The 16817-nt window shown below is 35.3% G+C and overlaps 1 protein-coding gene across 2 annotated transcripts in view; it reads right to left on the bottom strand.

The window, feature by feature from the left end:
- The window catches only part of TNNI3K (TNNI3 interacting kinase), a 267960-nt gene that overhangs the window by 178602 nt on the left and 72541 nt on the right, over positions 1 to 16817 (bottom strand). For both annotated transcript variants that reach the window (XM_019743776.2, XM_074334949.1), the window contains 2 exons: positions 9564 to 9662; positions 5323 to 5461 (listed from right to left, as the gene is read on the bottom strand). In XM_019743776.2, coding sequence (XP_019599335.1) covers positions 5323 to 5461; positions 9564 to 9662 — 238 coding nt within the window. The remainder of the gene's footprint in view (positions 1 to 5322; positions 5462 to 9563; positions 9663 to 16817) is intronic.

Raw genomic sequence — 16817 nt, 5'->3', positions numbered from 1 at the left:
AATAATAAAGGAAATTAAGGGCAACCAATTTAAAATGTTATAATTATATTCTATTGCCTATGACCACATTAAACAGGCTTTCTTCTAGCTCCCATAAATTCTATGGAATGCACCTAATCAAATCTACCTTGCATACTGGAATAGTTCAGGAAACTACTAAACGCCTAAAAGGTACTCATGGCCTTAATTCCACAAGTATCTCCTTTCAAATTGATGTTTTTCCTCTGGAGAATGTTAAAAATTACAGCTCCTGGCCAGAGTGCCATCCCAGAGGTTTTGGTCCAATAGGTTAGGGTGGAGCCTAGCTCTCTGTATTCTTACAACACTGTTTAGAAGATTGTAATGTACCCTTAACTGAGAATTGTCATACTACAGTATGAAAAGCATGGTATAAAAAAACAAACAAACCAAAAAAGAAAATGAGCTTTAAAGTGAGGCAGACCTCATTAATTGTGTTACCTTAGTTATTTCACATCCAGTTCTTTACTCAGTAGTAGGCATTTGTCCTTCTCTTTGGCCTACACGCCTCGTAACCTCTTCTGCCATTTGGGGAATTCCCTATACTGAACATACTCACTAGAGTACCAAAACCATTTTCTATCAAATGTGAAAATATGCTTTCCTAGTCTCCTTTGCAGCTAGGGGACAGGATTAGCAGAAGGTTATGCTGTTACTCTAGCATAATACTTAGTAGTGACCCTTTCACTCTACTCTCAACAGTGCCCTGGTTGGGACACTTATCTGTTGGATCCTCCAATCAACACTTCATATCAGACTCTGACATCGGAGCTGATGACGTCAACAAGAGGAGGCTAATCTATCCGGGCAACGCAACAGTGGTGGAATAGCTCCAACCAGTTTCCAGCAGCAGTGATTCCAGCCAGAGACTCAGTGCCCTGCTCTGTTGGTGCCAGAATCACAACTGTTGGTGTGTGTGCCTAGCAGGGATGGCAGTGTATCTTCATAGGACATGTTCTGGAATGCGATTTTGGACATAGTTCTTCACTGTGAGGATTCAAAACCTGGCTTTCCAACCCTGTCTTGGGAAAGATTCTGCACACTGTTCGGTATCCTTTAATATATTCCTTTTAAGCTTAAATTACCAAGAGTGACTTTCCAATGCTTGCAAATGAGAACACCTGAGAGATACACACTCATTTCTCAACTAGTATTAAATGATCACTATGCACCAGGCACTGTGTTGGAGGTACTGACTTCTTACCCGTAATGATGGATGTAATAACACTGTTGTTGCAGGGGTGCTGAAAGGATTAAAGGAAAACACAACTGGAAAGCTTCGAGCAGAATGCCTGTCAAATATTAGACACTTAATAAAAATGTCTTCTCTCCCATTTTACTAATTTCCCTCTTAGAAACTCTCTAAGTCCAATAAGCTATAGATGGACAGAGTCTAAAGCTTCAAATAACTTACAAGCCAGTTGAATAGTCCAGAATTACAGGCCTCAAGTACTAGCAACTAAACACCAAACCACTAAATTCTGGATCTGCTCTAGCATAATTTTTAAAACTAAAATAACTGGATCAACTGGCCGATAGCCATTTGTTTTATTATTTGATTACTTTGTCCATCTGTACAGGGTGCTTTATTCAAAATTGAAAATAATGGCCCCTAACAAACTGCATTAATCCTCATTTAGTATCTATCTCCCTATCTATCTATCTATTTATCTATCATCTATCTATCTATCTATCTATCTATCTATCTATCTATCTATCTATCTATCTATCGGGTGCCAAAAAATGTATACACATTTTAAGAAAGGAAAACTGTATTAAAATTGTAATAATATATACTGATAACAAAATATGAATACAAGTCACATTTGACTTCTGCAATTACAAGAGGTGCTCAAAGTGGTTACCATCAGTGTCCAGACACTTCTGATTACGGCAAACTACTGCTTGAGCAACATTGACCAAAGTGTCCATTTGTATAGATTTTTGGGGCACCCTGGTATATTAGAAAGTATCCATAGAAACGAAGGAACTGGAGGGTAAAACATTTTTTTTTCTTTTTAATAATGGAAGATAGCAAGGGAAAGAAAGGGAAGATAATATTTAATTTAAAAAAATGTGCAAGTAGTTTATTACGACTGTTGTTATTATAATCATAATTTAACATTTAATGAATACTGACATAGGACTTGTAGCTACTATATTTGTAAATAATGATACTTTGTTTATTTTTCTGCAAGATCTTAAACCAAAGGGAAATCTGTAACAAAATCTCTGAACTTCTCCTCCCAAGGCTGTTATTGAAAAATAAATCTTTGAATCTTTTCTATTAATGAGTGACTCGGAAAGACACCCTTCCTTTAGAAGAATATTTCTGGTTATTTTGATTATCTTCCTTTTTTCTTTTTCTTCCTTTTTATGAAACTTTTCCTTTGTTCACATTCTGTGGGAAGCCAGGGAAAGTCAATACTGTGAGTCAATGCCTGAGAACGGTAGGGAGTCCAGTGCATCCAGAGGTCACATAAGAGTTCTTGAGGTCCAGAGGGGACATTGAAAAGCAGAATGCAGCACAATCTTCCATTAATTCATAATTTGCCTTTGGCCATCTCTGGCCCCACCCAACATTATTCTCCTCTAAGTTAAATCAATAAACTTCAAAGTAGATTATCTACTTGGTGAATCACCTGCAGTGGCCTAAATTTTCTTCCCATCAAAGAAGATATAAATGCCAACCAAAGGGAGAAATGTGGATCAGACATAGAGTTTATGTGTATATACCTATATGTATGCTTCAGTCATGGTGATTTACTTAGTTTTGCCTTAGACTAATTTGCAAAGACAAAAAAATGTACATATTATTATAGCTCATCTTAGGGAAAATGAAATTTATGAGCAATATTCTATTTGCTGTAACTTAACATTGCATTGAGAGATTTAAATAAAGTAGAATTTCAAGCCAAAGGATACAGGTAAATCATAATTAGGAAAATATTTAGTGCCTAGTCCTCTACTTTGAGGAGCGTATGTATTCAGTAATGCATTTGAAAGAAAGACTGGATGAATGGATGGGTGAGTAGATGTTACTACTTGCTTTTATCTTTATTCATCTTAAAGATAAAATAAAAAATTACATATTAACTCAGAAATGTCAGCACATTCCATTAGTTTTCTAAAGCAACTCCCAATTGTGTCTTAAATAAATTTTCAAAAATAAATCAGTGTAATAATTCTGACAAGATATATTTTTAAAAATAAAATACTTCCTCTTACTGGCCATGCCCTAGAAATTTTTGTGACTTTCTACAATATCCAGTTCCATGTTAAAAGTACCATGGCATTTAACATGTTGGTAACAACAAATGTAAAAATTCTGAATTTTACATATTGTAAGGACTGTATCACTATTTTCTTCTTATGGAGTCCAGCAATATTTTGACCTTTTCAAATCTCATTCAATAAGCATTACATTTCTCCTTTCTCACGGCCCTAAGATGTACAAGGAAAGAAGACTGGAGACTTAAAATGTACGTGACTGAATAGGTCAGTCTCCCAAACATGCTGAACTGAAGAGGTTGTTTTCAGAATTACATTTTGGTTAATTCTGTAACCTGAATTTCTTTTCATTTGTGACATTCTATTACCATGGAAACATACTATAAATGCCAGATTTCAAATTGTGATCCTTTTAGGGTCATTCATTTACTCTTCCTCCTATGTCCATTTACCACAAGCAAGATCAAGATCTAAGATAAATCATCTTGAGGCTTAGCTATATTTTAAAATATGTGAACTAGCTGATAATAAATTATGTGCAGTGTCCATTAAAACAACAGATCTTCTGGCTTATTCTTTGTAATCGGTTGAAGTGCAAAAGATACTAAAATATCAAGTGTGTATTAGATGAAAAAAAATTCTTTAAAATCTGAGTCATGCTCTCTTGATTTTTTAAAATGATTGAGTAGTGGGAGGCATATGTAGTGCTTGTGTCAGTCTGAAAGAAATTGTCAAAAATTATATCATATGATGCTGGTATGTAGGGGGAATGCAGGTACAGTGCACTTTTCAGTGCTTTTGTGGAAGAGTCCTTTGATCCTGGAGACACGCTGATCATAAATGACATTCATTTTGACACCACTGAGCTTTGGAGTTGTGAAGAGGAATAAAAAGCTGGGGCTGACATCGGTAATAAAAGGAAAAAAGCAAGCAGTTCCTGACTCCTTGGAAGAGCGAGGCAGTTTCAAAAACACAATTATGTGTTCATTGATCACAGAGATGTACCTCTGCCCATTCTAAACTACCAGAATTAAAAAGACTATTTAAACAAGGTCCAAGGAACTACATTCCTTGTGTCCTGACAACAATAACACGGGTCATGATAATGCTATAGAGAAGATGCCCCAGTTATTGCACCTTGGCTCACAGAAAATGATACAAACTATGTTGCTCAAAGTTTGTAAAATAAAATGGCCCTGTTTCCAACATGGAAACTGGAAATTGCATTAACTTCTAGTCATAGTTGTCTCTGGGAGCCTTTGCATTTTCCTTATGAGTAAATGAAAACATTGATTACCTTTATTAACTGAATATCAGTTTCCATTTTGGACCAAGGAACTGGCAGTTCTAGAGCTTTGACAACCTCGTCCTTTTGGAAATGTGCATCATTTCTGCTGCAAAGGCCAGCAGCTCTTACAGCTGGGCTTTTAATTAGGTCTCTTGGGGGGTCAATGAAAGAATGTTGGATATGCCTCAGAGAATTTAATGACAAGATGTAACTTGGAGTGAATCTGTGTCAAAATAAAGTTTGTGAGGAAGAGAAAAAGAAAGAGAAAGAACTTTTTTCAATACTCTACTTTTAATCAATTTTCCAAACTTAATTTTATAATTTAAAAAATAAAAATGTTGTGGAAAATTCTATTCTGTTAACTCCACCTAAAATCTGTGTATTCTAAAGCTCTTTTCCCCATGTATTTCACATTCCAACTCTATTTCCATTAAAAATAATAGTAATATCAAACATTGGGGAGAGTAGGGGGAATAACTGGAACTCTCATATATATTGCTGTGGGAGTGAAAAAAAGGTATAGATGCTTTGGAAAACTGTCTGGCAATGCCTAGAAAGTAAAATGCATGCATAGTCTTTGATCCAGTAATTCTATTCATTTATGTAAATATATATAAATGAATAGAATTTATATATATTCATTTATATATATATAAATTCCATTCATATATATATATGAATGGAATTTATTCAAATATATGATTATTCTCTAATAAATAAGGAAAGTATAAGTAAAATGTATACATGAAGTAAAATATAGTAAAGGTTTTCTAAACATATCTTACCATCTGCTTTGCTGCCTTCTTCCATCAAGAGTTTTGCAATGTTAAAGAACCCTTTTGCAGATGCTAGGTGGAGGGGCCTATCTCCAACTTCCCCACTTACATTCACATCAGCACCAAATTTCAAAAGGAGACGGGTTACCTAAAGGACACATTCATTTGAAATTAGTATCAAAAGTCAAACAATAATGCAAACTTTTCAGCAATATGAAAGAAGACGTATTGTTAAAGCCTTCTCTTAAGTTTTTTTACATGAAAATAACAGAACATCTTAACTGGCCTAAAGAAAAAGGAGTTTATTATTATATCACCTAACAAAAAAGTTCAAAACTATGGCAATTTCAGGGTTAGGTCTTCATTGTACATAACGTTTGAATAATCTTTTCCAGAGTCTTCTTCTACCTAGAGCCAGCAGTGTTTACTAGATTTGTGATTTTCACAGCAGCTCCATTCATCGGTCACTGATGGTCATCTTGCTACCGGACTGCTGGGTTCATTTCTGGAGGTTTTTTGGTAAATGGGAGACAGCTGTACTAGCCCTTAGCATCGTCCCCAAATAGCTGAGATTCACTTCCAAAGGGACAGAGAGAGGTGAAGTATTGAACAGCTTAGGAATCTTCCAGGGCTGTTTCAGAAAATTTATGGTATTCCTTTAAATACTTTGCATATTCACTTAAGGACCTTCCAAATAATTTCCCTAAAGCTGACATTTCAGAAATTATCACAGTGATCCCAAGAGGTAAGTTAGGATGCATCTGTGTCATTAAAATAAGTTATGGAAGGACCTCTCAATTGTCCTGACCACTGAGGTGTCAGCATAAAAGTGAATTAAAGACAAGTGCCCATCTGACACCCTACAAAATCTTTACATTATTGATTATTAGGGAGACCACTTCACGGACAGTGTAGATGCCTGACCACTGCACTGTGTACCTGAAGCTGAATAATATTGAAGGTTGACTATGATTTTATATATATATAAATCATAAATATATATATATTTAATCGTATGTATAGATATACACATATGGTCACAAAATATGGAGTACAGCATAGGGAATAGAGTCAATGGAATTGTAACAGCTATATACAATGTCAGAAGTGTAGTAGATTGGGGGAGAGGGCTATCACTTTGTGAAGGGTGTAAATATCTAACTATTACATTGTTTTGTACCTGAACTAATAAAAATAATTTTAAAAAGTGAATTAAAGCTCCAAAACTATTTTGACTTTCTATGTGGCATGAAATAAACATGTTTTGGATAGAAACCTCTCAAGAATATGGTACATATTTGATAGAAATTCTAGGCATAAAATTAGCTGGATGGACGAGGAAACTTCCTATTGAGGGTGCTGGGCAAGCAACAAAAGTTCTAAAATCAGGCTTCTACTTATTAGCTATGTCACCTTAAATAAATTATTTGAACTTTTGAAACTTCAGTTTCTTCATTGCTAAGATAGGAATAATAATAGTGCTATCTTATAGAGTTGTTGTGAGGGTTAAATAAGTTATTACACATAAAGCACTTAGAAAAGTATGTATTACTCAGTAAGTGTTGGCAGAAGTGGTAGCACCAATGTGGGACACGTGTATTTTATCCCTTTGTTGGCTAATGGGCAGACCAGCATTTAATTTAAGAGAATTTAGAACAGTAGAAATTTAGTCTCAAGAACCTTGCACTCCTAAGCACATATTTCCACTTACATGGACTCCATAAATTCTGATTATGTGACTTTATAATGGACAGATTTAAACTATTTTCAAATCGATTGTCTATTAAGCAGTATTATTATATACCTAGGAAATATTGCTCTTGGTACAAAACATCTACTCTTCCACTTAAAAATAAGTAAATAAACAAATGGCAAGGAACATGGCACATTAGGCACATTTATATATTGAATGTACCATTCTCCTGTCAGCATATTTTAGCAAATGACAATAGCATCCATAAATTACTTATGTGCTGTCTTCGCATACAGAAAGCGAGTCCCTTATCATAAAAGGGCCATCCACATTTTAGCATAATTTCATAAGAGTGTGACTATATATTCAGGGAAAGTAAACACATTTAGCTCTCTACCCAATATGCATAGACGCTCTTTATGTTTCTGCTGGGTGATGAGGTTAATCACCAAAGAAAATGACTCTACAGATAACATGCATTGTGTAATATCCTCTCTGTGCCTGTATCAGAAAAGTATGGGATGTTTTCATCACCTGGGCTTTTGGACCCTGTACTTTCAAAAGCATTTTCAGTGCCCAGCTCTCCAGTGCACTCCAGTGTACTCTGAGCAGCACACCAGTGAAATGAGCAATCTTCCCTAGCTATAGGTTGCACTTCACAGGTCTGAGAGTGTCCAAGCATATGCCAGCTAGAAAAGAAATAAAGGCACAATGACTAGAACAGCACAGAGACATAAGAAAGTCTGATTATCAATTCGGGATTGTCAGGCAGTACAATCGCATGACCTCTACAAAGGTATAAAGGTGTAATTCTGCTCTATAATTGAGTAAGCCTAGAGATCTAGGGATTTAAAATGCGGATGAGTGCAAATGGGATGTCGAAAGAATGGTACGTTTTGGTTTTCCAGTTACGTTTGTAATTCTGTTTTATTTGGTTCTATTTAGTTCCTTGAGTATAGCTAAAGGATGGTGTTTGAAAGCAGCATGTACACATGTTGTCTTTGTGGTATGTTATGGTTGAAAATCAATGGTCTTTGCAGTTAGAGCGTCTGTCCTTGAGTTCTAGCTCCACTCAGGCAAATGGCCTGGACTTCATGATTCTGTTCACTGATAGAAGAGGGATGATAAGAAGAGGCTCTTTGGTACAACAGAATGAATATGGACTTGGGGATCAGACAGCCCTGACTACATATTCCAGGTCTATTATTAGCTGCGTGACTCTGGCATGCTACCTGACCGCAGTGAGCTCCATGCGTATCATTCACTAGAAAGGGACAATGACAGCTAATTTCAGGGTTGTGGTAAATTAAAAAAAAAATCCACATAAAGGTTATATCTTAACACAGCGCCTGTTCTGTAGTCTGAGCTCACTCATATCTTAAGTTCATTAGGTTGTCATGAAGGTCAAATGAAAATATTTATTTAATAAAAGTACATTGTAAACTTTAAAGCATTCTACACATAGTATCACTTTATCACAGAATATCAAATTTTATGAATATGTATCTGTTATATAATTATGTATTTAAAGCAAATTATATAATTAAAGCACATTTAGTGGCTTTTTCATTTATCTAGGTTATTCCATGTATTAGTTTCCCATTGCCACTGTAGTAAATTACCCAAAACTAACTGGATTAAAACAACAGATCTATTCCCTTGTAGTTCTAGAGGTCAGAAGCCTAAAACCGAGGTGTTAGTAGGTTGTATTCCCTCTGGAGGCTGTCATTTCCTTGCTTTATCAGCTTCGACAGACTGCCTGATTTCCTTAGCTTTTGGCCCCTTCTTGGATCACTTGAACATCTTGCGTCCATTGTCACATCTCCTATTACTCACTCCAATTTCCTGCTTTCTATACAAGGACGCTTGTGATTACATCAGATCCATGCAGATGATCCAGGGTAATCTTCCCATCTCAAGGTCCTTACCTTGATCACATCTGAAAAGTCCCTTTGAAGGTAACATTCATAGGTTTTGGAAATTAGGACATGAACATATTTCAGGCGACATTTTTTTAGCTGAACACATCCCAAGCCAGTAGAAAAGAGGAGACCCAGTTTCTGAAAGATACCTTTTCTCGGAGAACTGTTGGAAAGGCCTTTGTGATTTGTTTTTTGGTTATTGTCACTAGCACCCGACACAGTGACAGTACGCATTTGCCAAACACTTTAAATTAATCTCTCACCATAGCAGCAGCCCTGTGAGGTAGGTACTATTGATATTGTCTCCATTCCACAGAAGATGAAACTGAAGATTACATGCTCATAAAGCTAGGACTTTTCCAATCTCAGGCTGAGTGATTCCTGTGGCTGTACACCTACCAGCGTGCTCTACTGCCTCCCTTGTGTACTAAAACAGTCACTAAAAATGAATAACTCAGCAACTGTGATGTCTTTATAGACCTACAAGCTCCTCAAGGGTGGAGCTGATAAGAACATGGCAGAAAGAATTCAAAGGGTATCTTACGTATGCATTCTTTGAAGCTAGGGCAGTTCAACAAAAGCCTGGAATACTTAAGTGGTCTCCCAGCTTTTGGAAATCCTACTGTGAGGCTTACCTGTTCATGCCCGTAGTAGGCAGCAATGTGCAGGGGGGTGAAGAAAACTGCATCTTGAACATTGACATTAGCTCCGTGCTGCAGCAGTACATCAGCAGCCTGGAAAAGAAAGAGAGCTCAGGATCCCTATTTGGGGCACCTGCCCCTTGAAATTCATTTTACAACCACCATACATGAGCCTTCTTCAGGAATCACCATCCTGAAACACAATGTCCTTCTATCGCCCTTCCCCAAAACCTCCAATGGCTTGTTTTTGCCTAGAAAATAAAGACCAAGCCCCTTACCATAATAACATTTAAAGTAGTCTCAATCTGATGGCATCCTTTTTAATGTTATTTCCCATTACTCGTTATATAATAAACCTAATTATATAGTTAAACTGCATTCAGTTTCCTGCTCCTTGAGTCTTTGTTCACATTATTTCCTCAGCCAGGAATTCTCTTCTGCCCAATCAATGGACACTTAAACTCAAGCTAAATGCCACCTACTCCAAAATTTCTTTGATTTCCCTCCCTTCATTGCCAACTGACTTATTGAAATTGTCTTCCCTGCCCCCACATCTCATCTAACTTTATTTCTTGCCATTTAGAACATTTAAAAATTGTATATACATGCCTCATTGCCCCTACTAAAGAGCAAATTCTTTAAGCAGAAAGTGTATATCAGATCCCTCTTTAAAATCCTACCCTAGCATGTGGTCAAGCAAATAGTAATCATTCCACAGGCATTTGTTGAGTGAATGTATGAGTGAATGAATAAATGAATGAATGAACAAATGAGCAGGTGAAAAACACTAGTAGGAGCTACTGGCCAGCTGTCTTCATAGAAAGCTATAGATTGCCAACAAACCTGCTGACCCTCCAGGTTTCTTCTATTTCTAAAGACCCATCTCTAAATCTCTCTTCTCTGGAAAACTGACTGGAATAATTTCCTTAAGATATGTTCATTTTCATTGTCGACTTTCCTAATACACTGTTTATTCTTCAGTTGGTCAAATAATATACACTTGGAAATTTTTTCTAAAGTCTGTTAGACTGAGAGGATAAAACAGGAAGATGGGATCTAAGAGCTCAAGGGACTTATACTCCAACATCTCTTCTGTTCCTACAAACAAGTTGTCTCCTAAGTCAAGTTTCCGTGCCTATTTGAATCCCAGCCCCTCAGAACTAGAGAGGGACCATGAGCATCATATATCAAACCCCTATGTTTAAAAAAAAGGAAGAAATTGAGAACTGGAGGAATTAGGAAATTTCTCAAAGTCAAGGAGCAAGGAAGTAAATCTTTAGTTTCTTGCTTCAAGCTATGTTTCTGAGTATTCCATAGTTTTAAATAGTTCATTCATTAATCACCCATTTATTCCTGCATCAAACACAATTTATTAAGCATACATGAACTAAAAATGTTATTTTTACATGGTTATCCTCATAGATTATTCAATCCATGCAATAGTATTAGAACTGATTATAATTTTCATACAAAGGGATAATGAATTCTTGTTGGAACATCTAAAATGTCTGGTGGGTCTCAAAATATAAGCAGGCATATATATTTCTGTACATTTCCAGAACAATGTTTTTGCTGATATTTGGATATTGCTGACTAATGATTAATAGAATACACAATGTGTACAGTGAGTTGTTTTCCTAATAAAAAAATTAAGACCCCAATTAGCATTTAGTGAGGGCGTATTATGTGTCAGGCCCTGATCGAAATGCATACATGGTAATTGTTCCACCCCAAAACACAGGAAAATAGATAGTACTCTCTTATTTTGAAGGTGAAGAAACTGAACCTTGGGAAGGCTAGGTAACTTATGAGGTCATATAGCTAGTAAGGGTCAGAACTGGAATTCATATCTAGGTCAGTTTGACTTCAAAGTTTCTTTCCATCAAGCCCCTCCTGTGACCTTGATCTCATTAACACTAACCTTTAAGTAAACGAACTAACTGACTCAATCTCAGATAAGGGGGAGCTTTCTGTTAGTTAGAAGCTTTGTAGATTCAGCTTGAAAATGAATGCCAGAGCCATTTATAACAAGTGGTTGGTATCTTATACTTCACACGCCTGAAAGTTCAACCTTAGGGACCTTTAAAAGAGGTCACTAATGATCAAGGTAAATGAAGCTTTTTACAATTTCGCTTATTTTAAATATAGCATAAAATAGACAGTATGAATTTTTATAGTAAAAATGACTCTCAAATGTTAACATGTAGAGCCACTTTTTTAGGCATGGTTCCAGAACTTACATTCTAAAAGATAACAGCTCTTAGGCTTCAATAAATAGTACAAAGCAATTTTTTTTCCCTCATAAGTTTGCACTTATCCAGTCATTCAGAAGGTCACTCTTTGGCTGAACATTCATTAATTATGAAGCGTTGGCTTTCTGAGAAACTGTCAAAATGTAAGTTTTAATGAAACCATACAGTCATTATTGAACTGTAGTCTTTATTTAGTTTGTTTTAAAATTCAAGGAAATATTTGACCATTGAGAGTAATGCATATTGGAATTATCTGAATAATTTCATGTTATTTATATGAGTAGAATGTATTTATTGATTTTTATTATTTTTGGAGTCATTATGGTGACAGCGTCTCCCAGAAATCTTATGGGAATATAATATATTGTGATGTACAAATATGCAAATCATATGGCTAAGACAAATATACTTGTATTAACAGTTAGGTTGGAAAAAGTATGTATTAAACCATTTTATTCATGCTTCCTCCTAGTCCGGAACCTGCAAATGTTGATAAGTCAACTTCACATTCTCTCTACTATATGAAGCCCCATGAAATCAGAGATTGAGTCTATTTTACTCACCACTACGCTAAGTATATGGTAGTTATCCAAATAATTATTGAATTGAACTAAATTTCTAGTAAAAAAAAAAGGAATATATATCTACTATCCGAATTTAATCATTAACAAGTAGGACCTAACTATATGACAGAAATTTTAAATAATACAATTGTACAAACATTTATTGATCACTTATTTCAAATTAACCTTGAGCAAACCTCCAGTGCCAGGAACTGTGATTGGAATTTTACACACGTTATTTCATTAAGACTTTCGCAGGGCATAAAATTCTGTTGCCTTAAAAAATTTTAAGAAAATACATAGTTTTCATTTTTTCCCTCAAAAGCAATAGCAAAACTACTAGTGAAATTGTAAACCAGAAACAATTCTTATCACAGAAAGGCTATCTTAATCTTTAAACTTTTTAAGGAAATGAACTTAAGTACCATATCTAAGTATCATACTTAGATTTGTATAACTGGTATATATCAGTATTTCTATTAATAAGAACCAAGATTCAAATATGGGTTAAGTGGTTATTTTATGAGCACAGAAAATGGATCAGAGCTCTTTATTTTGATAGTAGAGGGATTAATATATAAATTATTCCTTACAGATAGTTTTATTTACTAGTTGACTCCCAAGAAGATCCAAGTGGAATCTCTTCAATTTCTAGGTTGTAATTTAAAATTTGTTGCACATTTTGCACTTTTTTCCTTGAAAGACTCCTTTCTGAATGATATCTTTTTTCCAGAGAACTATTGTAAAGGCCTTTGTGAGTTGTTTTGTGGTTATTGTCACTAGCACCAAACACAGTGACAGTAAGCATTTGCCAAACACTTTAAATTAATATTTCATCATAGCAGCAACCCTATGAGGTAGGTACTGTTAATATTTTCCCCATTCTATAGATGACAAAATTGAAGATCACGTGGTCATAAAGCCAATAATTTGTTTCCTCCTTTCTATGTCAGCCACATACCCAGTTTCAAGGCCAAGCTCAGTTCCAATGTTCTCCATGAGAACATTCTGTAAAAATATTTTACTGTATTGATCATTTCTTTCTCTGAATGCTTATACTACTTATCCTCACAAATTAGTCTTCCATTGATTATAACTGTGGATAAAGTATTATTGTATAAAATTTTAAACTTTTTTTTTCATGTTCTAAACTTGTCTCAACAAAGTATAAGAAGTTTTGACTCCAGGTAAAAAGATTTTTCACCTGAGGCACTGCAATTTAATCCTTCTGACTAAAATAGCGAGAAGTTGTTCTTTAAAATTCCAGAGATGCTGAAAGTAATGCCTGTGAGAGCAAAGACCCTCATTGTTCTTTTTTTGCTGAATGTTTCTCCTATAATATGAGTTCGGCTTATTTGTCTTGGTCCCATTTAGCTCCCCCTGTATACTTCATCTTATGAAAGGCATTAGAAGTGATGAAGAAGAAAAAAATGACCACATCAAGAATGTCCTGTGGAAGAGAAATAGAATAAGGTAAATTCTAGATGAAATAAAATGGCAATGAATCTCAGTTGAAATTGCCAAAATTAAATATAGTGTCTTATACCGAGCAAACCTTAAATAAATATCTACACGTTGAAATCACATTTTTACTTTGCTTTCAGTGAAAGACCATTTCCTATGACGTTTTTGGAATCTTCCTCAAATTGATGATTATATCAATGATTTCCTTAGGATTTTTAGTTTGTTTAAAGCCACACTTTTCTGTATGCCTTTATCTAACCTTTATTATTGAGACTTTTAGAGAGCAGTACCATGAGGTCATACTGGGATAGTACCTATTTCCATTTAGTGGAAAATCTATACTAGCAAAGCTTTAGAGGAAGATATTTAAAAAAATCTATGCCTAATGAATTCAAAATGATCCCAAAGACATTAGTATGCAAGGTGTTTTAGATTTGATATTTTCCAAATTTTTCCAGTTCTAACATTCAATAACTAGTTCTCAACTGTGTGCCCTCAAACTATTGCTCTCTCTCCTAAACTTTACAGACAATTTCTTTTAAGAGTAGTCAACATGTTTTGTCCCCATTTCCTCACTTCCTAGTCACTCTTCAGATAACTGTAATCTGGCTTCATATTTCATGACTTCAGGAAAATTGCTCTTGAAAATGACATCAAAGACCTAATTGCCCTTCCAATGGACACTTTAGTCTTTTCCTAATTTTAATACTTCTCCAGTGTTTGTTACTATTTGTCTGCTCCTTAACAGCCTATTCTCCCTTAGATTGATACCATATTCTTTGAGTTTGCTCCCTTCCTCTCTGTCAACTTCTTATTCCTTTATAGGGTTGCCTCTTTGTTCATCTCTTAAGTATCTAAGCATTGCTTTTTCCACCCTGACATTGTGTTTCCTTTCGATCTCCTTTGTGTGCTTTAGTTTTCTTGTATTAATTAAGTTACTACAATCAAAGCATTTAGCACAGTGCTTGGTATGTAACAGTAAGTGTTCAATAAGTGGTAGCTATGAGGTATCTTGCTCTATACATTCCCGGGTTGATTCCATCCATAACTCTTACTACTACTTCTACTGCTGCTACTGCTACTACTACAGCACGCACATACATTTGTCTCTCCAGCTGTATGGGTTTTTCCCAGACTTCCTCCAACACAGGGCCTACCGTCTTTGGCAACTGATAGTTGTATTATGTATTTCCTTTCCACTCTACTTCCCAACCACCATTTCCGTAGGTTGAGACAGTCCCCTGCATTAATCTCATCTTCATCACTTGCCCTCTGATTCTTGTTAATGTGAATGAGGCCTTTGAAGACAAAGGGAACAAATATTTCTTAAATGTGTGCTATGAGAATATCTATATGAAATAAGTGAGAATATCTATCTCATTTAATGCTCACAACAATCTTATGGAATTGTTATTAACAGCTCCATTTGAAAAGTAAGAACAATGAAGTTCCAAATTATTCAGCTTTAAGGAAAAGCATCAAAGTTTAAATTCAGGTCTATGGAAGTCCAAAGCACCACACTACTCTATGCTGTTTTTTCTTCTCATGTGTGTTATTATTGGGGGCCAACAAGCAAATTCCTTGCCATCTCAGACAGTCCTGTAGAGGATGTAGCTCTTGGTTGATGTTACCTTTCATCAAGCATTTTTAAGGATGGCCATATAGGCAACATTATGAGTAAGAATGATCTTGAGTATGAAATTGTTCACAGTCTACTAAAATAAAAAATGAAGTTAAAACTTCTTCTAACTAGAAGTTGTGTGTTAGGGATCTTGAAGATTCTTAGATAGTATGATGGGAAGTTTAGGATTCTTCCTAAAATTTTAGCTTATAGGGACTCACCGAGGGATTTTAAGCAGGAGCAAAGTATGTTCGGATTAGCATCTTAAAGGGATCCTTCTAGAAATAATATGAAAAATGGCTTGTAGATGGAACAAGGCTGGAAGCAGGGTGATGCAGTAAGTTACAAAAGGTGAGATAAGGGTAAAATTAGCTGAGGTAATAGTAGTGGCCTGGAGATGGAGAAAGGATTTTAGAGATATTAAGATGGTAGAAGCACGTGACTCAGCATATGGGAGGACTGAGAATGGGGAGAGATGATAACACATCAACAAATGACACTATAAAAGAGGAAGCCTATAACAGAGGATGAGCATGAAAATAAAATTTGTCTACTTCATGAATTTAGGAAGTAGGAATATCACCTACAGTTTCTGTCTCTCAGATTAATCACTTGCAATAGCAAGTTTCTTCCAGTTCCCCTTGGAATTGCAAGTTTGACTTCTGCAATTACAAGACGTGCTCAAAGTGGTTACCATCACTGTCCAGACACTTCTGATTATGGCGAAGTACTGCTTGAGCAACATTGACCAAAGTGTCCACTTGCATACATTTTTTTGGCATATATATAATCACATTTTTGACACCCATTACAAATGTTAGGTGAGAACTCTCTACCATGTAGTTACAGAATTTTTCACTTATAACACTTATAACATTGGCTGAATATTTTTGTAATGACTTTTTTTAAACAATCTAACATAGCTCTAATTAAATATTTGAGTATAAAAACCTGTTGGAAAATAGTTTCTTCAGGCTGTCAAAGAAATGAGGTTCCCTTATGTGATCTTACTCTTATTATCTCAGGTTAAAATTAAATGTGGTCTTAAAATTTCTCAGAAAATGATTCTATAAGATGGTATGATCAAAGAAATTAAAGGGAAGGTCCATATTCTTAACTTGTAGAAATAAAACTTAACTTGTAGAAATAAAACTTATGTACATACAATAAAAGAATTCCATTGATGAAATAAATGTATCACTTCTCAGGAAATTATAAGAATATAAGTAGAAAGCCAATGGATGAAGAAGAGTGATGAGAGAGAAGCAGTGAGGTCAAGGCTGGAGATACAAGTGGTATCACTTTATAGAGGTAATAATTGAAGACAGGAGATAGCATCACTTTCGTA

This window comes from Rhinolophus sinicus, linkage group LG06 (assembly GCF_036562045.2).
Source record: "Rhinolophus sinicus isolate RSC01 linkage group LG06, ASM3656204v1, whole genome shotgun sequence".
In the NCBI taxonomy this organism is placed as follows: Eukaryota; Metazoa; Chordata; class Mammalia; order Chiroptera; family Rhinolophidae; genus Rhinolophus; species Rhinolophus sinicus.
Note: the sequence above shows the minus strand (reverse complement) of the source record. Positions and strands in the feature narration are given on the sequence as shown.